The sequence below is a fragment of the Schistocerca nitens genome, chromosome 5 (assembly GCF_023898315.1).
Source record: "Schistocerca nitens isolate TAMUIC-IGC-003100 chromosome 5, iqSchNite1.1, whole genome shotgun sequence".
Lineage (NCBI taxonomy): Eukaryota > Metazoa > Arthropoda > Insecta > Orthoptera > Acrididae > Schistocerca > Schistocerca nitens.
In genome coordinates, this window is record NC_064618.1 from 582,825,002 (window position 1) to 582,850,163 (window position 25,162).

General features: G+C 37.9%; 1 protein-coding gene across 2 annotated transcripts in view; it reads left to right on the plus strand.

The window, feature by feature from the left end:
* The window catches only part of LOC126260885 (integrin alpha-4-like), a 534,755-nt gene that overhangs the window by 418,463 nt on the left and 91,130 nt on the right, over positions 1–25,162 (plus strand). For both annotated transcript variants that reach the window (XR_007546657.1, XM_049958327.1), the window contains exons 19-20: positions 6,236–6,352; positions 23,313–23,634. Coding sequence is in view for 1 of the 2 variants with exons in the window: in XM_049958327.1 (XP_049814284.1) it covers positions 6,236–6,352; positions 23,313–23,634 (439 nt within the window). In the remaining variant the exon portion in view is untranslated. The remainder of the gene's footprint in view (positions 1–6,235; positions 6,353–23,312; positions 23,635–25,162) is intronic.

A 25,162-nucleotide genomic window follows, 5' to 3' on the forward strand; every position in this document is an offset into this window, starting at 1 on the left:
TGTCTTGAGGAAATGTAGATGCACTTTCATTGTATATCACTGTGGCTTCTGCTCATAGTCCACACTTACAAACACTAGTAATTAACAAATTCTTCTACCTATCTTAAAATTTTTGTGCTAAACTATCACAGGAGTAATCTCACTGTCTCTTAACCTATCACAGGAGTAATCTCACTGTCTCTTAACCTATCACAGGAGTAATCTCACTGTCTCTTTCTCTTAACCTATCACAGGAGTAATCTCACTGTCTCTTAACCTACCACAGGAGTAATCTCACTGTCTCTTAACCTCTAGACAACATAAACTTCTTGATATTTATATACACATTCGACTCATAGTCAAATTCCACTCTAAATTCTTCTCCATATTTGGTATCACAAATCTACGATCCTTCAAAAAATTTCCTAATATCATTATGCAGGAATAATCCCTTTATTCTTTTTGATCCGGGATATGCCAACAAGTATGATCCAGGATTTGGTATATTTACAATAACATATGGTCCAGTATAAATAAGATTCCATTTCTTTATGGTCTTCATCAGTTTCGAGGAATGGATGTGTCGCCTCAATAAAACCTTTTCTCCATATTATTTTATTAATCTCTCTCGCATCCAGAACTAATCTTACATTGCCTCCAGGTTTTGGAACGATTAAGAGCGGCGAACAATATGGACTAGTTGATGGCTCAATCAAGTTCCATTCTAACATTCTATTTATCTCCCTTTGAACAGATTGTTTTAAATGCCAGGGGATCGGATAGTGCTTGTAACAATAAGTCTGATGTGGCTTCACTTGTAGGTGACAAATATACCCTTTAATAATTCCTGGTTTCTCATCAAAAATCTCTTCATATGCCTCTAACAAATAATGAAGCTGCTGCCTTTGTTCTCCGGTAAGCTGATTTGATTCACTAGCTTTTATCATTGTTGTTTGGTTAAAGTCCTTCTGTTGTATGAAATCCTTTGAAAGCTCCTTCCAATGACCGTTTGTAGTGTCAATTAATTGAATTATGGCACCGCGACAATATTTCTCATGCACCGTTTCCTTTCTATTTAAATCCAGTGCTATCTCTTCGCCATTTAATCTAAATTTAACTATTCCTTCCAAAAAATCAATCTGACAATCGTACTCCTGCATACTCCCAATCCCAAGAATACAGTCCACTAATAACTTCTCCACTGCAAGGAACGTGCATTTTATTGCTACATTTCCCATTTTCATCTCTAATTGTGTTTGTATTGTGACATTGGGAGAGCATGCTCCAACAGCTCCGATGATTTTGCAGTTCTGTACTGGCAAAATTGGTCCTTCTTCTTCCTAATAATTCTCCGAAAAAGAGCGCCTGAGATGACATTGGCGGAAGCGGCGGTGTCCAATATCACACTCGTTGGAACTTCCTCTATTTCAACAAATACTTCCGATACCGGAACACTCGATCTGTCATTATGACACATTATTAAATCCTTTGTTAACTCTTCAGTCAACAGCTCACCATCATTATATCTTAACAATTGTAATTTTACTGTTTCGCCCCTAACAGATCCCCTGACCGCTCATCCGGGGCACGATGCGGTCATGTTTAGTTTGACTGATTGTTGGTTTGATTGGTATTTGTCTCTTCAGCTACTTCAGTGATTATCAGTTGTTGTGGTGAATTCTGTCTATGTTGTCTTGCTTGATTCGTGTAATTATTGTTGTTGTTTGGCTGGTGTTGGTAGAACTGTCCTGTGTTGCCATACATTGGATTATATTGATTAAAATTCCTACTGTTCCTAAAATAGCCCCTCGCTGCACCATTACTAAAGTTTCCATTATGGTAATAATTATTGTTTGCATTTTGTCCATTGCTAAGTCTCCTCGGAGAGTGTAGTTGGTTATGATTATTGTTACTGCTACCATTACTGCCATTCCCACTTGAGTTGCAGCTCGGATTCGCTTCTATTGATCTTCTTTGATATGACATTTCTCTTGCCCTTTTATTGTCCTCCTCAATTATATCAATACGATCAAGCGTAGTCATAAATGAGTCTATATCCTTATCATTTATATATAACAGCTGATTCCTTATACTGGTGGGTAGTCTGGACTTGAGTATTCTAAGTATATCTGGCAAAGGAATCGGTACATCCCAATACAAAGATTTATTAATGTATTTCTCAAAATATCTCTTTAGAGATCCTCTAGAAAATGAGAAAGGCTCAGGATATAATACTTCCTGCCTAAGTCTTTCTTGTACTCCAGCAGACCAATATTTTGCTAGAAAAGCCTGCTCAAATTCTTTGTAACATTTACAAGAAGATGTTTGTTCAGATGCCCACAATGCTCCTGATCCTTGTATATATCCTGATACAAAACTAATCTTTTGCCATTCTGTCCAAGATTGTGGAAATAGACCTCTGAAACTTCGAATGAAGACTACAGGATGGACATTCTTTTTGTCAGGGTTAAAGATTTGAAATTGTCTCTGTTTAATCATCTTCTCCTCAACGGTACTACGATTCCAAAAATCATCCTGTTCATACTCTTCCCTGTGGCTATCTGTTATATCGAATCTAACTGGTGACGCTCCAGTTCTGTCTACATCGGATCTTGACGTGGATGGGATGTCACGTGCAGATTGAGAATTTTGTTTCCTACTTCTCGCTTTTTCTAAATCCTCCTGCGAGAGATTTAGTGATCTTTCGATATTTTCTTTCCAACGCGAGAATTCTTCGCCAAGTTGTTCTCGAACTTCCTTTAACCCTTTGTTGAAAAAATTCTCTTCCGAACTCTCTGAAATTGACTGTAAAGCTACTTTCACAGTTTCTTCTATGGTTTCCGAAGGAAAATTTTGCCGCTGTAATGTCATTTCTGAAAACTTTCCTGTAAGTACATTCATTCTATGTTCCACTGTCTCCTGTTTTCCCTTCACTTCGTCAAATTGCTTCTTTAGATTATCTTTGGATTCTATAATTTCTGGTATCATAGCTACAGAACACTGTATGTCCTCTTGTATTACTTGAAGAAACAGTTCTACTTGTTTTTGTATCGTGTCAATTTTGACGGATACATATTCGGTTAGTTCCGCTTTTAATTTACTATTGTTTTCTTGGCATTGTTGGCAGACCTGCTCAATTTGAGCAATAAGATTCTGTTCGGTCCTTTCTGCCTGTTATTTTATTTCCTGTGTCTGGGTATTTAACCTCTGATCTAATTCAGTAAAGGCTGCTCTTAACTGATTTTGTAATTCTGTTTGATTTTCGGCTAATTGATTTTGGAGTTCATTTTGTATAATGGATAAGTCTCGTTTTACCTCCGCTTGGCCTTCGGCTAATAGAGACAACTGTTGCATAATAAGAACTAATGTGTCAACAACAGTCTGATCAGCTGTTGTATGAATGTTTTTTGAACCAGCGGGATTATTTATATTGCTACCGCTAGCCACAACAGTCTCAGAATTGCTATCCGTGGCCTCTGCTCCTGCGCAAACAGCTGAAGGCTGTTGCACTTCTCGTTGCTGATTCAATGACATTTTAAATGCCGCTCTAGTCAATACCATTAAATAACTGTCAATATCAGGTTCTAATCACTAAATACAGTTTCAAATTTACTGTCGTAGACACACTTAACTTTCAAATTATTTCACAGATGGTATAAAGTTCAATGTCCAGATACGAAAATCACACAATATACAGTTCTACAATCTTAACTACTATCTGGAAAAAATTTCTTTCTAAATTGATTTCAAACTATTTTAAACTATTTTTCAAACTATTTTAACTACAGTATAAAAAAATTAGATTTCTCTGGCCTTTTTCTGTAGTGGATGGATATGTGTGTGTGTGCGAGTGTATACCTGTCCTTTTTTCCCCCTAAGGTAAGTCTTTCCGCTCCCGGGATTGGAATGACTCCTTACCCTCTCCCTTAAAACCCACATCCTTTCGTCTTTCCCTCTCCTTCCCTCTTTCCTGATGAGGCAACAGTTTGTTGCGAAAGCTTGAATTTTGTGTGTATATTTGTGTTTGTTTGTGTGTCTATCGACCTGCCAGCGCTTTTGTTTGGTAAGTCTCATCATCTATATATATATATATATATATATATATATATATATATATATATATATATATATATATATATTTCACTTTTAATCGTACAATTTCGTATCAGTTATCTTCTGTCATAAATCTCAATAATCAGATTACAATTCTTCAAACATAGCTCAGGCTAATCGGCACGAAGACAATCCCGGAAGCCCCCTTTCTTTCTTTTTCTAACAACCACCGGAGAGAGTACTACAAAAAATACTTATGCGCTCATGGCATAGCTATTGTATGAACCACTTTTCGCATGGATTCTGCGAGTATGAAGATAGAAAATTAGTAAACGTCATTCAAGGGTAAAATTGTATCAAAATAATTCATCGAATATAAAGAGATATTACAGAGTCATAATGTGTAATAGGTAGACATCTATCCGGACCATCACACAGGAATTCCAAACAGCATCAGGATCAACTGCAAATACAAAACGACGCAATGCTTGGTATGAGGAGAATAAACATTGGATAACTGAACAGTGGAAAATCATTGTGTGGAGTGACAAATCATGATAAACAATGTGGAAATCCAATGGCAGGGTATGGGTATGGCAAATGCCTAATAAATGTCATCAGCCAGTGTGTGTATTGTCAACAGTAAAATTTGGAGGTGGTGGTGTTATGGTGTCATCATGTTTTTCATGTAGGGGTCCTGCACTCCTTGTTGTTTTGCATAGCACTATCACAGCACAGACCTACACTGATGTTTTAAGTACCTTCTTGCTTCCAACTGTTGAAGAGCAGTTTTGGAATGACGATTGCATCTTTGAACATGATCCAGCACCTGTTCATAATTCACAGCCTGTGGCAGAGTGGTTACACAACAATAACATCCCTGTAATGGAATGACCTGCAAATCCTGCAGGACACCTTTGGGATGTTTTGGAACCCTTACTTCATGGCAGGCCTCACCAGCCAACTTGATACCTCTCCTCAGTGCAGCCTTCCATGAAGGATGGGCTGCCACTCCCCAAGAAACTTTCCAGCACCTGATTGAACATATGCCTGTAAGAGTGGAAGCTGTCATTAATGTTAAATGTGGGGAAACTCCATACTAATTCCAGTGTTACCAATGGAGGGTGCCACGAACTTGTAAGTCATTTTCAGCCAGGTGTCCAGATACTTTTGATCACATACTGTATGTTATAACAATTCTAATACAACTCTTTAAAACTAATGTTAAGTATCAGATCCTATGGCTTGATTTCTAGCTTATTTTCCAAATGCATTGCAAATTGTTCTAACTGTTTCTATTAGAATTATACTTACATTAGATTTCCTACATTGTTGTTGAGGTGGTTATTAATGATCTTGCTTCAGAGCAGTGCATTTTTTAACTAGTTCATTTTTCATGGAGGAATTAAAAAAAGGTAGCACTTTATCTATGGCAAAAATTAACACACAATTTTGAAGTTTATTTTCCACTCTATTAATTAATACCAACAAAATACATTACATTTTAAAGACTGAACTCTGAGAAAGACTGACTGACTGAACCATGTGGCCACTGTTGAGCAGTTCACATAATATAACAATAATCAATGTATTTCATTATTGTCAATATTACATTAATTAAATTACAGTAAAATTGTTTACAACAGTTTCTTATCTTGTATAATAGTTTAAATCAATACTAACCTTGTGATATTATTAAGGTTTTGTGCTTAATGCTTTCATATGAAATTAAATGTTGACTTTCAAACAAAGCTTTTTTATTGTGTCTTAATTGCTTTACAAATCCTCTTACTAACACATTTTCAGTGGTTGTATTTGTTGATCGTATTCCATACAAATTTATATATTTGTGTGTGTGTGTGTGTGTGTGTGTGTGTGTGTGTGTGTGTGTGTGTGTGCGCGTGTGTGTGCGTGCATGCGTGTGTGTGTGTGCCTGTGTGTGTGAGGTGAATAGACATTAATGTTCAATCTTAGAGCTGTTGATAAGATGTTAATACTAGAATGTTCTGTAGAAAGTGAATATGCACCATAAGACTCAATTAGGGACTGAAACTTATGATAACATTACACAAAAATGAAAATGAAGTTCTCAATTAAATGTAAATATTTACCTTCATATGTTATGTTTTTACAACATCTTGTACTGTCTTTGATACACAAAAAATATAATATTCACAACAAAGATAATGTCTTCATTATTTAGGTATACAAAGTAGGTGACAGCCCAGTGAGAAAAGCAGGGATCACTGTTAATGTACCATATTTACTGTGGATGTCTGATGGTGAAAAGAGGGAGTTCCTTAAGATTATACAGTTTGAGGTAAGTACCTTCATTAATATCAGTATGTTTGTGCTATATAAATCCAAGAATAACTTTGGCTGTTATATATTATAGAAGCATGCAAGGATAATCTCAGTTAAAGATAATAGCTGTGAAATTAAGGTTTAGAATATAAAATAATTAATCTACTTTGAAATGGAAATGAGGTCCTATGATGTGTAATGTGAAATGAGTCCGAGGTACACTGAAAAGCTTGTTACAACATTTTATTCCACAATGCAACAAATAATTTACATCACATGAGTTGGATCAACAGTGAACCACAAATTCAAAACCTTAATCACTTACACACATTTCATGACAATGGTAATGTGTAGTCAGTACAGATTTCATGTCTTACAATTAAAAAATAACACATTTAATTTAACAACCAGATGGAAATGTTACAACTGCTACCATACAATCAATATACAAACTCAGTCCAAAAAAGAAGTCAGCCTAGGAATTTGTTTCAGATATGCAACACAAATAGTGATTTTTACAGTTTTGTTAATTACTCAATAAATAAATTAGGTTCAGCATTTCTATAATGTTTTAAACACTTAACTAAACAAACATTTTTATCAGTGTCAAAGTAAGTTTTAGACTTTGTTTATAGAATCTGAGTGACAATAATTCACAAAATTTCATAATTATTCCAAAAAATATTTAATATAGTTACATATGGAGATCATGTTGATGACTATTAGGTGTACACTGAATAATATCTGTGAGCTAAACTTTGTCTGAAGTATTTTAGCTGATAATAAAAAATGAGCAACTTGTAACATGATTTCATTATATGCTAGAATGTAACAATTTCAGATGTTCATAACAACTGATGACTTTATTGCTTTGATGCATTCACAAGGTACATTCATTTGTATATTGTATTATCCTCTAGGTAGTGATTACTGGTAATGACATTTTAGTTATCTTATTAATTTGAATGTTGGTGGTTTCTTAGTCTTCAGTGAGCTGAAGAATGTGGTACTGAACTGTTCAGTTTGCTATCAAAGTTGATCTGTTACATTCCACTCTGGTGTTCAACTGTCACAACTGCTATTATGTAGGAGGATGCTCAGACAGAAGTTAGAAACTTCTGTTGATATTATCTATTAATTTAGATTTGAAAGGCTATAATGTGTTAAATTTATACAAATTTATACAAGACCAAACATAACTTTTTAGCATAGTAAATTCAAAATGTATCACTCTGAATCACAGGTTACTTTTCAAGGTTGGCAGTTGTGGAAAAAGTTAGGGGAGTGGAAAATTGGAAAAGTGGATCACAGATCAAGAGAGACACTCAACCAGAGTACGGGTGTCACCATGTAGAAAATGCATTTTTCCCTTCTCTCTTCCACAATACACCTCAAATTGACCCCATCACTATAAAATTTTCTAGCTTCTTTTCTAGCTTCTTCATACTCAGGCTGAAAAAGGTAAATGATTGCTTAAGTAAATTTTGTGTACATCATTTGGTTTTACTGGAAGGTAACAGCCTGGGTGGTAATTATTTATTAATTATTGGCTAGCTATCTCTTACTTTCCTTATTTTTCTGTGCAGTCATATTCTTGGCTAAGAATACTGGCTTTGGTGTCTGTAGTCTTCTGTGATTTTTATTGTTTTTCTTCCAAATTTTTGCTTTTTAGAGTAGATCTGAAACTGAGAAATAATTATTATGGCAGTCTTGAAGTTTTAAGCACATATCAGCTCAATCTCCACAAAGTTGAACTGTGCTATTCTTTCTATGAACACACTTGAATACTTGACTTGAAATCTGCAGTGCAGTGTGTGGCTAGCATAACTCAGCATGATTTATTTTGATTTATTGGTCCATTTCATCTACAGCTGACAATGTGCAAGAGATATTTGGATTTTTTGTTAATATTAACAGTTTTACATATAATATACCTTTGTACATAATAACACACATTAATATATCAATTAATGATGAATACTTAAATAAATGTTGTTATGCTATATACAGAGAGATAAAATACAGATGTTCTTCTGAATGAGACTACATGATGAAATATAAATAATTTCTCTTGTAAATGGCACCTGCAGTTCAGTATGCAATATCAGGACAATTTTGCAGCTTATTGATTACTAAATAATGTAGCTGACACACCAAATATTTACTTTTGCTGTTTATTACAACATTAAAACTGTGATAAGGACATGCACAGAGTTGATGGCACAAAAACTGACCCAGCACTGCCACACCATGGCTTCTACTGCATGAATTACTTAAAATGACAATAATGGAGAGTACATAGATGGTGATTGTTACATTTTATGAATTACAATCAAGTTTTTGCTGATATGAATGGTTAATTGATGAAAAACACTTGCTGTTGAGTCAATTTTTTATACAGAGTAATAGTTTTGCAGATTTACACTACCTGTTTCTTATGGATATACAGTTCTTGTTGAGTAAACAATTAGTTATGTCAAATTGTTGAAAATGTAAATTATTTTTAATTATAAGAATTCTGATATTCCTAACATGTTTTCAGTAATATTTCATTCAATGCTTCAAAAATAACTATTGCTTTTTTGCATGAAAATTTGAGGAGTCATAATGTTCGTGTACATCGTTTTGAGCATTACTTGTACAAGATTGACTCAAATGACAAATATATGAAGAAATAAAACATTTGTTTGCATTAAAATTCTGATTATGATCATTAGCAATAGTATATATTAAAATTACAATGAAAATCAGCTAGCTGTGCTTCAAAGAGTTTGTTTTCTGCAAATGACATTCATATAAAACAGATACTTGATTGTTACCAATGTACACAATGACCAATATGGAGTTCTGCAATTTGTAGCTGGCATATTATCAAAGTATTCTGATATGTTGCCCCATTATGCCATATTACACAGTTTTATTATTTAGACAATCAAAGGCCTTTGAACGACCACAGAAGATATTATAAAGATGACTTTTCTTTCTCAGCTCTACTAGAAATGAGCTTGTGAGATTATACTTTGTATTCCTGATAGAACACTCTTTACAGATACCAGATTGAGATATCCTTAAATTGTTGTGCTCAGAATAATTCTATAATATACTGTTGTATCTTCTTATATATTTTTGAGGACACAGGAAGGATGGAGAGCGATCTGTAATTAGTGGTCTGGTGCTTATCTCCATTTTGCATACCAGCATTATTACTGCATGTTTAAGTCTTTTCAGAAAATACACCTTGGCTCATTGACTGGTTACAATGAAAAATAAGGAGGAGCAGGAGGGTACTACTAAGTCCACCAAGAATTTAATGCTTTGATTGTAGTATTGTCACAGCCAGAAGAATTACTGTTTCTCAGTGACCTAATGAATTTGCAATCTCTCTAACTAATTGTTTGGCAAAATTAATGTCTGATGGTCGAGTATGGCATACGTGTTTAAGTAAATCTAACAGATCTGTCTTAGATGACTGTCTCATATTCCTGGGTTTTCAGCTTCTTTTAAAGGATTTATTGAATTTATTGATCAATGATTTGATTTTGCCTTACAAAATTTATTCATTTCATGGCGAATAATTTTCCTTATATCTGTTCTTGGACTTCTGAATTTATTGTGTATAGTTCGTAATGGAAGAAAGAAACATCAGAGTTTAACATTCAGCCAACTGTGCAACCATTAGAGATGGAGCATGTGAAGAAAACAGTTCCTGGAGATTTACTGTGACTGTGAATTTGTATTCAGAAAATGTTTAAAGAAAAACAGCATGAAGTAAATTAATATTGCATAAACCCCAAGGACCCATTTTACTTCCCGAAACTTCAAAAGCAAACCTCTATATGAGAAGTTTACCAATCCTGCTAAAATTCTGATAGTAATATCCTTTGTTAGCAGAAAACAGTAAAACTCTCTGAAGTTAATTTGATAAATAAGGACACAGTATAGTGTAATTTTGCTTACCAGTAACAGTTAAACCCAGATAAATTTGCATCTAAATATGAATGAATGGAAATTTCACATTAAGTGGCATGTAAACAAAGATCACATACTTTGACAGCTGTTAGAGTCAAAGTTCGCTCTCATACATTAACTTGAACCAGTGCCAAATAAGCTACTTCTTTGTAGTTGGTCGGTGTAAATAACTTCAATGGCACATGCCTCAACTTACACACATGCCTCAATGTACACATCTGGCCACATTTCACAGTACAACTCATAAATTCTCTTGCCAAAACAACTGTATTTACCCCTCAAAGCACACCCCTCAAAAGATGCACACAATGCATGCAACAGCTAGTACAAATGCACCTAAAAGTAAAACCAAATAAAAGGATGGCAGTAACTACTGTTAGTGGTGGGGTCAACAATCACTGAAGGTGAACAGTCTTTACAAAACACTACTATATTTTTATTCACAGAGTGAAACATTAAGGGATTGTCTGTTACAAAACAGAAAGAAATTAAATTGGTTACAGTTGTGAGTTTCTCTAGAGAGGAATGGTTTTGTGTCTTATCTGTTCTGGATCGGTATGATGTGACGATAGCAGCAGAAGCAATTTGAAGTTGCTGATATGAATCCCATAAGTTCATCTAGTCATGTCCTTGGCATTAATAATCCTCTTTCCTTACATCTGGTTTTGGCTAGCAGTGATAATAAGTTTGTAGCATCCGTTTGTCATACGCCAGAACAGAGTAATTGTTTATGCAGCACTTGAAGGTAATATTAGTTCAGCTGAAACTTTTACACACAATAGTTTAGCACAGTCCACACATTGTGTTTGAACTAACATTCTATCTGCTATAATTGGCCAACTGCAAAGTTAGACAGTCCATCTGCTGTTAATATTCATGGTTCACGGTAACACTGTTCCCGCAAAAACAGTCACTTACGTAGGAACACAGTTCACGGTTTCCACATTGGCACTTGGTGTTTTAGCATACATCATATATCATAGTAAAGAAAATGAGCAATATTACAATTCATAGTTTATGTAATACAGTTCAATTCTAAACCAACGACAATACTGACTGTTCATGAGTGCATTGTCACTGCCACAAGTTTCATTGTGCAAAAACCAATAGCATACGTGTAATACAACGTTTGTTTAGAATTTCCATCATAAAATCACATTTAAAACCACATCTAACACACTAATGTCTGGTATTAATATCGCCCACCATTACTATTGCCATGCTCACAAGTCATTTGCGACTGTCTGCCCCACACTGTTCAACTTGACAACTATTGATAACTCTCTCACTCCACAGTTCTTACAACACTTCTGCCCATTGCATTCTATTTCACACAATACATTTAATAAAACTATTTGACATGTCATCAGAAAAAATCTAAGTCTACATAAGGAACTCCTACATAAAACAGCAAAGTAAACATATTCACACTTCATTTTCTACACTATATAACCGAATGAAAAATATTCTATATCATCAAAAATATATCTATGAAGTCAAAGGTAGCAAAAGAAAGGAAAAAAATTATATCTCATTATTAGTCATAGAATCACATGTGCCGCCCCCCCCCCCCGCCCCCCCCATTTTATCATGAGATTTTCCCAAGAATCTCTCAAGATAAAATGTCCTTGACACATGTGAGTCCCATCTACCTAAAACTAGTTATGGTCTTTGATTATGTCCTCGACACATGTGAGTCCCATCTACCTAAAACTAGTTATAGTCTTTGATTATGTCAATTTAAATTTTAAAATTACCTTTCACAACATATAGCCTCAATAATCCAATATATCATGATGAAGTATGAAATTTACCCAATAATAATGAAAGAGTGTATTACAAACCTCTTATAGAATAATATCAAAAGTTCCACAATTAAACATGTCATTGGGCTTGTGACTCCAAAAAGAGTAACAAGAAATGTCTGCATAATTACAAATATTCGAGCAAAATAATTAATTACCATAAATTTACATTCTAAAACTGAAGACATATCCAATCAGTTCTCTACCTACAATACATATTACACTACACTTTTCATCACACCTCGAGTGTCTTTGCTATGCTTCACATGAATGACTCTATATCAGCGAGTCTCATTTATTGCTTTTGTCTGTATAATTGAATGTTCTGTCATTAAACCCCTTTACAAATAGTCACTGCATGTGTTTTTTTTTTTTTTTTTTTTTTCATAACATGGTGTATCTCTTGGAAGTTGTTGCTTCTCATCACATGCTGTAACAACTCAAACTCAATTATCAAATTACTAATTAAATATCCCATCACATTTACAAACCTCTCACCCCATCTGTCAGCTTACTTTTTCATTATTCCAAATCACAGTACTACAAAATCCCACATGCAAGAACTCCTCTTTAACCATTTCTTTCGATTAGTCATCAATATTGGAATTAAGTCCTCCACCTAGATGCTGAGTACTACCTTCAAGTACCCATTCATCAAATTTATCTTCTTGTCTTTCAAAGCAAAATTATACACTCAGCCTCTACTCATTCATCCTATATCCCAAATATTACTCTCAACAACAATTCCCATCTTGTTCACACTCACAGTTTTTGTTACTTTAGTATAATATGGTTTCAAATCTATTATATTCTTAAGACCAAATTTCTTCTTTGACTTTGGGTAAACTAAATAGAATGCATTCGGGTCTGGTATACTTATTACCTCAAATGGACTCTTATACACATAAAAAAAAGTGAAATCTTATTACTTATCTCTTTCGATTTTTCATATGTCTTCACTAAAACTAGATCTCCTACTTTAATACCAACCTTCTTTATTCTCTCATCATGTTGCCTCCTCCTTTCCTCCAACTTCTTTTCTACCGATTCTTTCATTCTTTTCTTTTTCTCACCCCAACTTAATTCCTCTCTGTGGCGAAAAGACAATTTCTCCTCAACAAAACCCAAAAATCTCTTTCCCTTCATAATTTCATAAGTAGTAAATCTCGTTACATCATGACTTACAGCTTTCATTACATCCTCAATATTTTCCACAATATCTCCTCACATACTATGGTTATTGCTATAATATGTACGACACAGTCAGCCCATTACCCTCATGTAACATCCCGCAAGATTTCCTGTGGGTTGGTAAGTTGGCGTATATACACTCCTGGAAATTGAAATAAGAACACCGTGAATTCATTGTCCCAGGAAGGGGAAACTTTATTGACACGTTCCTGGGGTCAGATACATCACATGATCACACTGACAGAACCACAGGCACATAGACACAGGCAACAGAGCATGCACAATGTCGGCACTAGTACAGTGTATATCCACCTTTCGCAGCAATGCAGGCTGCTATTCTCCCATGGAGACGATCGTAGAGATGCTGGATGTAGTCCTGTGGAACGGCTTGCCATGCCATTTCCACCTGGCGCCTCAGTTGGACCAGCGTTCGTGCTGGACGTGCAGACCGCGTGAGACGACGCTTCATCCAGTCCCAAATATGCTCAATGGGGGACAGATCCGGAGATCTTACTGGCCAGGGTAGTTGACTTACACCTTCTAGAGCACGTTGGGTGGCACGGGATACATGTGGACGTGCATTGTCCTGTTGGAACAGCAAGTTCCCTTGCCGGTCTAGGAATGGTGAACGATGGGTTCGATGACGGTTTGGATGTACCGTGCACTATTCAGTGTCCCCTCGATGATCACCAGTGGTGTACGGCCAGTGTAGGAGATCGCTCCCCACACCATGATTATGGGTGTTGGACCTGTGTGCCTCGGTCGTATGCAGTCCTGATTGTGGCGCTCACCTGCACGGCGCCAAACACGCATACGACCATCATTGGCACCAAGGCAGAAGCGACTCTCATTGCTGAAGACGACACGTCTCCATTCATCCCTCCATTCACGCCTGTCGCGACACCACTGGAGGCGGGCTGCACGATGTTGGGGCGTGAGCGGAAGACGGCCTAATGGTGTGCGGGACCGTAGCCCAGCTTCATGGGGACGGTTGCGAATGGTCCTCGCCGATACCCCAGGAGCAACAGTGTCCCTAATTTGCTGGGAAGTGGCGGTGCGGTCCCCTACGGCACTGCGTAGGATCCTACGGTCTTGGCGTGCATCCGTGCGTCGCTGCGGTCCGGTGTCATGTCGACGGGCACGTACACCTTCCGCCGACCACTGGCGACAACATCGATGTACTGTGGAGACCTCACGCCCCACGTGTTGAGCAATTCGGCGGTACGTCCACCCGGCCTCCCGCATGCCTACTATACGCCCTCGCTCAAAGTCCGTCAACTGCACATACGGTTCACGTCCACGCTGTCGCGGCATGCTACCAGTGTTAAAGACTGCGATTGAGCTCCGTATGCCACGGCAAACTGGCTGACACTGACGGCGGCGGTGCACAAATGCTGCACAGCTAGTGCCATTCGACGGCCAACACCGCGGTTCCTGGTGTGTCCGCTGTGCCGTGCGTGTGATCATTGCTTGTACAGCCCTCTCGCAGTGTCCGGAGCAAGTATGGTGGGTCTGACACACCGGTGTCAATGTGTTCTTTTTTCCATTTCCAGGAGTGTATTACTGTTATTCCATGATTGGTTAGGCCTTCCTTCTACTTCTTACTTGTAAACTGTGACCAGTTATCAGGAAATATGGCCTTCAGTTTAATAAACTTTATGAAATAGTCCTCTCCTAACTTAGTCAAGATCACCTTGCCAGTTGATTTACACAAAGGATACAGTTTTATAAATTTAGAGAATACTTCCAACACTACAAAAATATAAGCAAAACCTCCTTTTGTTTTCGACAAGGGGACATAAAAATCCACTGCTAACAATTCCACTAAGTCATCTGGTTTGACATTTTGCATGAGAAGTCTGAACATCTGATTAGTAACCTTGGGTCATTGACATTTGTCACACGTCTTAATATAGTTGTTTACTCTCTTCACCATGTTGTCAAAAATTATACACTCTTTCAATTTTTTATATACTTTTTTTGCTGCTATGTCTCCAAAACTCAAACAAATTATATCATCTATGTACTCACTGGGCCAACACACTTTCCAATCTTCTGAATTTTCATTAGTTTGCCTAAATAAAACCCCACAATGCACCTTGTAATATTTCGCCAATTTATTATTAGTACCTGGCATAGCTAAGTCTCTCTTTATCATTTTCCATTTTTCGTCATGATTCTGATAACTCCTCATGTACTTACAGATGCCTTCTATCTTCTTTTCTCCAGGAAGTCCCTTTGTATAGAACAATTTAACATTTTCCTCACCTACTTTCTGTCTTGCTTCTCCATTTTCTCCCAATGGTAACCTTGATAGTGCATCTGCTACTTTGTTTTGTGTGCCCGTGAGGTTTTTTATTTCAAACTCAAATTGTTGCATAAACACTGTCCACATCATCAATTGTGTACGCATCAATCTAAATTTTAAAAAAAATAAGAGTTCTGTGATCAGTGTAAATGAGTTTTGTTGCCCCACAGGTAGTCTCTGAATTTTTTGAATCTCCAAATTATTGGCAGAGCTTCTCTTTCAGTCACACTATAATTTCTTTCAAACCTCATTAATGATCAGCTTGCAAAAGCAGTAGTCCTATGATCTTCCTTTTCTCATCATCCCCAGAATTTTGAAATAATTCAACTCCAATACCATTACCACTGGAATCAATTGCCAGACAAAAAGGTTGATTAAGGTTAAGATGGTGCAAAATCCTCTCCTCTTCCATGGCGTCTTTAAGATGGTTAAATGCTTCTTTGCATTCATCCATCTGAACAAAAGGTACTTTAGGACTTAATAGTTTGTTTAAACATAAGTTGTTGAACACTTGTCCAGACACAAAATTTCTATAAGAATTGCACAAACCTAGGAATGACTTCAACTGTTTCCGAGTCTTAGGAGATAGACACTCTTTATCTGCTTTCATCCTTTCAGGGTTAACCTTAATACCAGCAGTAGACAAGATTCTACCCAAGAATGTTATTTCTTTTCTTACAAACTCACATTTCTTAAGACTAAGGGTCACACTCCCTTTCCTCAAAGCTTGAAACACCTCATCCAACAATCTATGAAGCTCTTCCCAAGGCTCAGTGGCAATCAAAAGGTTGTCCACATACATTGTTTCTTTAGAACTCATCTCTGGTCCTAATACTTGGTCAAGTGCCAGAATGAACACTGACACACTAATATTTAAGCCAAATGGAACCGCAGGGTATTGGTAACATTTCCATTTACCAAAAAAACACACTCCTTTGTGAGCAGGACTTGCCTGTACCCAGCTGTCAGATCAAGACTGCTCAGATAATTCATATTGTAACATTTTTTGGAATATTCCAGCCATATTCTCAGTTTGATCAGTCTCTCTACTCACTATGGTATTCAACATCCTAGCATGTATGACCAATCCCACACTACCATCTTTCTTGCCAACAACTGTTAATGGACTATTGTATTCAGTTTTACTTCTCTCTATAACACAACACTCTATCATCCTCCCAATTTCCTTATGTACAGCCTCTCTCAAAGTGAATGGTATAGGGAAAGGTTTTCTTGCAAAGGGTTAATGTGGTTTCTGATCTAACTTGCATTCAAAGTTTTTAACTTTACCTGGCTTCTCTGAAAATACTTCTCTATTCACCCATAGGACTTCTCTTAGCTTACCTGTCTGCTGCTCACTTAACCCTTCTACCTTGTCCATTTGGACCTTCAATTCTTCTGTTGTTCCTCTTTCACCTTCATTAGAACCACAGTCTAGGTTCAGTTCTAAATACCCAATGTCCATTGCTATTGGCATCAATCTTATCTCCAATTGTCCTACTAAATTATTGTTATCTATCACCATACCCTCCAAATTCATCTTCATTTCTGATCCTTGATTATCAAAATTGATAAAACCATCCACACAGTTAATTTCTGCTTTGCAGTCTATTACTGGTAACCAATCCATACCCAAGATAATATCCACACTCAGACCAGACACCACAAAAAAATTGTGTACCAAATCTATGCCCCTAGTTCAGATTTTAAATAATCTGATACTTCACAACTTTATTCTGTTTACCTGTGGCACCTACTGTTTTTAACCCTAACACTGGTACATCCATTACCTCATTACCATCTTTTTTACAATTACAGAATTCTTCAGCTAATTCACTAATTTCACTGCCCATATCAAACAGAGCTTTCTCTTCCCTACCACAGGCTCTTTATTTTACAAAAGGTTGCCCACTTCAGTATCATCAACATCCTCTTCCTCATGTAATAAATCTCTTTCGAATTGCCATGTTCCCAATCTCTACTACTTAATTTCACATTTGCGTCCTCTCCTGATTCCTTCCAAATCGGGTCCTGTTTCTTTGCCACATGGTGTCCTGCTCATCACTACTGATACCACCTACTTTCATATTAATGTCCCAAATGCCAGTGGCCTTACCACTGTTGAACAGTATCTTTCCTAATGCCCAGAAGATTCAAAATCTACAACCTCCTTTACTAGTCACCATGACCAACTGTATCCTCATCCGCAATTATTTCTCCTTTGAAGGCATTACCTACAAACAAATCTGGGGTATGGCTACGGGCACCTGCGTGGCACCTTATTATGCCAAACTATTCATGGGCCATCTAGAGGAATCCTTCCTAAACACCTAGAATCCCAAACCTCTCACCTGTTTCAGATTCACTGATGACATCTTTGTGATCTAGATCAAGGATGAGGACACTCACATTCCTCCAGAAGCTGAACACCTTCACTGTCATTTACTTCACCTCATCCTACTTAAACCCAACGAGCCACCTTTCTTGATATCGACCTCCACCTCAAATATGGCTATATCAGTACCTCCATCCATATCAAACCTACCAACCACCAGAAATTCCTCCACTTTGACAGCTGAAACCCGTTCCATGCCAAAAAGTCCCTTCCCTACAGCCTAGCCACCCAAGGGCACTGCTTCATGACTGACAAGTGGCCCCTTGCAAAATACACCAAGGGTATCACTGAGGATTCAAAGACTGTAATTACCCACCTGATCTCATACAAAAACAGATCTCTGGTGCCATATGGCTCCAGTCATCCACCACCTCCCAAAGTCCCATCACCCAGCCACAGAGGAGCATTCCCCTCATGACTCAGTACCACTCAGTACTGGAGAAAATGAATTACAACCTCTGTCAGTATTTTGACTACCTTCTTCATTCCCAGAAATGAGAATGTCCTGCTCTCTATCACTCTCGCCCCCCTCACAATAGTATTCTGCTGCCCATCAGAACTACACAATAGCCTTGTCCATTTCTACAACTCCTGCTCCCAACTCCTTGCCTCATATCTCATATCCCTGTAACAGATGTGGATACAATACCTGTCCCATACATCCTCCCAATACCACCTACACCTATCCAGTCACAAGCATAACCTGTCCCATCAAAGGCAGCACTACTTGTGAAACTAGATGCTAGAAATTTGCTTTGTAACTGTTATTTTTATGTGATACACTTAGAACTGGTAATTCAAACTATACACACTCTACAATGTTACTGGATGGATAAAGAATCACTCATCAAGCAGTGGCAGGAGAACACTGATATGAAGGTATTTAAATTTTCAAGTTTTCTGATCCAGTGGCTACTTTTTCTGGCAGAAGGAAGATGGCTGAAGGAAATAAACTGGTGAGGTTTAGAAAATGGGGAGAGTTCAGAAAAGCCACCCAAACCCTTGGTCATGGAAGACTTACAGAATGTATTAGAAGGAAAGAATGGTAGTTGAGGACTGCACCAGATGACATTTCACAACTCGAGAGCTTAAAGATGGAAGACGTGGTAATATGCAAAACAGAGATTACTGACAAAACATCATGCATGAGTTAATAGGAACGTAAAGCTAAGTAGCGGTGACAGGAATAGATAGGCAGGTCACAAAATGAACGGTTGAGAACCATTGATATGTTGTAACATCAGTTTTTACTTGTGGAGTTCTGAGAAACAGGTGTCTGGAGGACGATGGTACTTTCAGTGAAACAGGCACTGAGGTCATGACTGTCATGTTGTAGAGCAATCTCTGCAACAAGATATTGTGTGCTGCCAGTATACACCTTCTGCATATTCCAATACATCCTACCAATAAATATGTGGTAGTTATGCATATTTAAAAGGCTGAAGAGTATTTACGTAACAGCTAGTATATGACATATGTTTCCACAATACCCTTATGAGGTCCTAGGCTTCTTTTGCACCCATTTCTCTATCACATGGCTCCTACTCCTGTGACCACCCCCACGATAAGATATGTCCTATGCAGCCTCCTGTCACCACCTATACCAGCCCTGTTACTGGTAAAATATTCATGGGGGAGTTGGAAAATAAGTGTACCCTGTCATCTGTGGTCAGAGTTGTGTGTGAAAGGAAAAAAAAAGAGAGTGAGACATTAAAGACAAGACATATCTTTTATTTTTCTACATAATTTCCAAGTACATTGAGACATATGTCATACAGCTTTATAAGCTTCAAAAAGCTTTCCAGGAAAAAAATCAGAGTGTTGCATATGGAAGGAGTGTTGAACAGCTTGTTTGACATCAGCATTGCTGCCAAAGTGCCTTTTGCCGAGAGTCTTCTTCAAAGCAGGAAACAGATGTAAGTCACTTGGTGCTAGATCCAGACTGTGAGGCGGATGGTGTAGGCATTCCCAACCAAGAGTTCCATATGGTTTTGCATTGCCGTTGCCTTGTGTGGTCTCGCATTGTCATCCAACAGCAGAATGCCAGATCTGAGAAGGCCAGGCCGCTTTTTCCGAATCACTTCTTTCAATTTCAACAGAGTGGCACAGTACCACGCAGCATTGATGGTTGCATCTTCCAGAAAGTCCAGCAGCAAAACTCCTTTGGTGCCCCCCAAAAAAACAGTGAGTAGCACTTTACTTGCAGATGGAGTGCTTTTGAACTTCTTTCGGACAGGTGAGGATGGATGTTTCCACTCCATGAATGCAGGCTTGATTCAGGCATGTAATGGTGGACCCATGTTTCATCCCCCATCACAATCCAAAACAGAAGGTCAGTGCCAGATTCATGGTACTGCACGATCTGTTCCAGGCTGAACACCATGTGTTGTCCCATGTATGTCGGGGTCAGTTGGTGGGACACTCATTGTGCGGACACCCTGTATCGAAGAATGCCATGGAAGATCTTATGAGCTCACCCATGCCTGATCCCAAGTTCTGCCACTACTCCATTGATGGTGATACGCCGGTTATCTTTAATCATATCTTCCACCTTCCTGGCATTTGCATCTGTAGTGACCATGCACGTCTGTCCAGGTCTCGATATGTCCTGCACGTGTTGACGTCCATCACTTAACTGCTGGTACCATCTCCGCACCATGTGCCTTGATATCACACCTGACCCATACACCTCAACAAATTGGTTATGAATTTCTGTGCCTGATACTCCACGCACCCATTCATAGTGAATAACAGCTCTCACTTTCGCCTTTGACCATGACTTCAAAATGCACATTCTCTCCATAGCTCTGGGAAAAGACTGAGCAGCTGGCCTCCGCTTTGTGCAGGCACTGCAAAAGTGCCATCTGCTTGCTTGCAGTTGACCTCTACCCAATGGTGTATCGGTGTCTTGCACATGCACGTTCACCTGCCATGTCGTCTTTTGCCCATATCACACAACTCTGCCCACTGTCAACAGGGGAAACTTATTTTCCAACATTCCCTCATATATTATCAAAGGGAGAACCACTTGTGAAATGACAAATATCATACACCAGCTGTTATGCAAACAATTTTTGGTCTTTTACATTGGCATGAGTACCACCAAGCTATCAGTTAGGATGAATAGGCTTAGGCAGAGGGTGTATACTGCCAGCACACAATATCCTGTTGCAGAGCATGTTACACAACATGACAATCATGAAAACATGACAATCATGACTTTGGTCTCTGTTCCACCAAACATTCCATCTGGATTATTCCTCCAGACAATTGTATCTCAGAACTCTGCAAGTGGGAACTGGTTTTACATGTCTTTGGCTCTCACCACTCACCTGGCCTTAACGTCAGACCAGGATTCAAACCCAGGATTTTTCGTTTCACTGGCAGATGCTCTACCAACAGAGCTACCCAAATATGACTCATGACTCATCTTCATAGCTTCACTTCTACCAATATATTCCAAACTTCACAGAATTGTCCAGCTCTGCTGAAAGAAAGGATATATATTCTTTTAATTTGCTATGTTTGTATGCACTATTCACACTTTGTTGACCAATATGCCAATTTTTCTCATCATTGGCTGTTATCAGTAGATGAATTGTTTGAAAATTGGAAACAGAAACATAAAGCTCACTTTAGTATTTGCCTTCAACTTGACTAAAGCTGTTTGCAACTAAAAAGGCTTTAAAATTTTCGTTTCCTCCAATTGCCTTCTTTTTAAATACAAAGCTGTCCTTTACTGCAATGACAACAGATGGTTCCTTGACCAATTTCCAAGCATCATGATTCTTCAAGGAGTTAATCCCTTCATTCATTCCAACTACCCATTTAACTGCCTTATCAGAATTAGGTGCTTCATGATTGTTCCTCCCTTGTACAATGTTGGTTTGTACTTCTGCAACATAAGCCTTCCCTTTGGAATTTTCCTTTTCTTGATTTCAAATCAGTATTTTCCATTCAAAAATTCTTAAATATATACTCCCTATGTTCCACAACTTGTCTTGTTTCTGGCATGCAAATTCTGAAAGTGCAGCTGTATAGAGAGTATCCTGTAAAAATGACTTTTTCTTCTCTCATGGATAATTTAGAAAGACATCTTTGTCTGGGTACATGAATGAAACCTTCACATTCTATTACATGTAAGTAATGTACAGCAGGCTTTCATCCTGTCCACAATTCACAAGGTGTTTTTTCATAGTTGTTGCTATTTATAACATAATTTCTTATGTATGCCACAGAGTACATCAGCTTAACCCAAGGACCTTCAATAAATTGCTTCCTGTTTATTGAAAGAAAAAAATGTGCACATCATTCAAGCAGAGAAAATGGACTTCTTTTTAACAGAACAAATGCTTATTCATTCTTCATTGTCTTTTTTGAAAAACAGAAATATCATAGGTAATCCAGTCACAATAATGAAACAAACAGCACTTGTTTAAATTGTAACATTTATTTTCATCATTATCAGAAGTGAACTAGAATGTCACAATATATTTTATCAGAAACTATATTCTAGTTACTGTAGATAGCATAACCACAGAAAAATAACCATAGCTGCTGTAAACCACCATTGGTAATTTAGAATAACATGTTTTCTTCTACTGTTTCAGTGACAGTTATCCATGAGACAACTTTTTAAATCTTTGTTCTTCTGTTTTCATTGTAACAGTTCATCTCACACCTGTTCATCCATATGTTAGCTAGCATTTATAGATTATTAGATGAAATAAATTTAATCATATAGTGTAGGCTTTCATGGCCGGTGTTGTCTTCAGTTGAAACTTCCAAGCCGAGAGGCTATGGTCAATGTATAAAATTTTCACCTAACGTTTCATCTCCATCTGCGGGGGACATCTTCTGACGTCGTCCGGAAGTAGCCGGACGACTTCAGAAGATGTCTCCCACAGATGGAGACGAAACGTTAGGTGAAAATTTTATACATCAACCACGGCCTCTCAGCTCTGAAGTTTCAATTAAAATAAATTTGTTCACCTGTGTACATTACACTGCCACATTTTCAATGCCTGTGCTACGGTCAGGTTTCAGTTTCAAACAACAACACTCTATTACAATAATTTCCTTATTTCACTTCATGTAAATTACTGTATAGTTCTTGAAACATTGCTATGGATCAAGGCTTCCCCCTGCTTTGTTAAAACTATGTTACTGCATATCTAGAACTAGCATCAGCTTCAAGAACCATTAAGGACTTATAAAAAATGCTAACACATCCCTAAGTTATGAGTGCCTATTTTTCTTAACTATAGGGCCATTCAAATAAAATTAATTTCATATACTCTCCTTTCAGGTAACACAAGGAAGGTATGTCATCCAATGTGAATCAGACCCTCCATTGCCAACCAGCAGCTACAATGATATAATACCAGAAATTCAGGAAGTAAACGGTATAGAAATGGACCAATCAAGACCAAAGAGAGAGGTGACAAAGACTATAAAGCTTCCTGAAGTGAACAGTGATGCCAGTGTCTCTTCAACAGATAACATACTGTACTTAAATTGTACACGTGAGGATGTTGTTTGTCAAAACATTACTTGTACATCAGGTTTTACTGATTCAAAAGCACTGCTCAGTATAAAATTCATTGGAAAACTCAACACATCAGCACTAGGTCAGTTAAACTTTATTATTATCATTACTGCTGCAGTTATGAGCAGAAAAATTGCGACAAGAAAAGGCAACATATTTGACTTAAAATTTTAATTTCCAGTAGTTCATAAAAAGTATGGAGTACTGTTATCTGAAAGAAAAACAACATTATGGTAACTGATGAATTTGTTGTTTAAGACATTAGAAAGAAGTGAGTGTACAGGAAGATGCTAGCAAACAGTTAGTATCTTTAGCATGTTCAACAGTTACTATAACTTGAATAATATAAAAAATACTGATCAGCTGTTCTGGCATCTGTCATATGACAAGAGATATACTGTAGATAGACATCTCTGCCTGCAATAATTCTATATTTCTCAGTAATATGATGATATGAATATAATAGAGGGAAAAATTCCATGTGGGAAAAGTATATCTAAAAACAAAGATGATGTAACGTACCAAATAAAAGTATTGGTATGTTGATAGACACACAAACAAACACAAACACACACACAAAATTCAAGCTTTCACAACCAACGGTTGCTTCATCAGGAAAGAGGGAAGGAGAGGGAAAGACGAAAGGATGTGAGTTTTAAGGAAGAGGGTAAGGAGTCACTCCAATCCCGGGAGCGGAAAGACTTACCTTAGCGGGAAAAAGGGACAGGTATACACTCGCACACACATACATATCCATCCACACATATACAGGCACAAGCAGACACATGTAAAGGCAAAGAATTTGGGCAGAGATGTCAGTCGAGGTGGAAGTACAGAGGCAAAGATGATGTTGAATGACAGGTGAGGTATGAGCAGCGGCAACGTGAAATTAGTGGAGGTTGAGGCATGGTGGGTAACGGGAAGAGAGGATATATTGAAGGGCAAGTTCCCATATCCGGAGTTCTGGTAGGTTGGTGTTAGTGGGAAGTATCCAGATAACCCGGACGGAGTAACACTGTGCCAAGATGTGCTGGCCATGCACCAAGGCATGTTTAGCCACAGGGTGATCCTCATTACCAACAAACACTGTCTGCTTGTGTCCATTCATGCGAATGGACAGTTTGTTGCTGGTCATTCCCATATAGAAAGCTTCACAGTGTAGGCAGGTCAGTTGGTAAATCACGTGTGTGCTTTCACACGTGGCTCTGCCTTTGATCGTGTACACCTTCTGGCTTACAGGACTGGAGTAGGTGGTGGTGGGAAGGTGCATGGGACAGGTTTTACACCAGGGGCAGTTACAAGGGTAGGAGCCGCTCTTACCTCACCTGTCATTCAACATCATCTTTGCCTCTGTATTTCCACCTTGACTGACATCTCTGCCCAAATTCTTTGCCTTTACATATGTCTGCTTGTGTCTGTATATGTGCGGATGGATATGTGTGTGTGCGCAAGTGTATACCTGTCCTTTCTTCCCCCTAAGGTAAGTCTTTCCACTCCCGGGATTGGAATGACTACTTACCCTCTCCCTTAAAACCCACTTCCTTTCGTCTTTCCCTATCCTTCCCGTCTTTCCTGATGAAGCAACCATTGGTTGCAAAAGCTAGAATTTT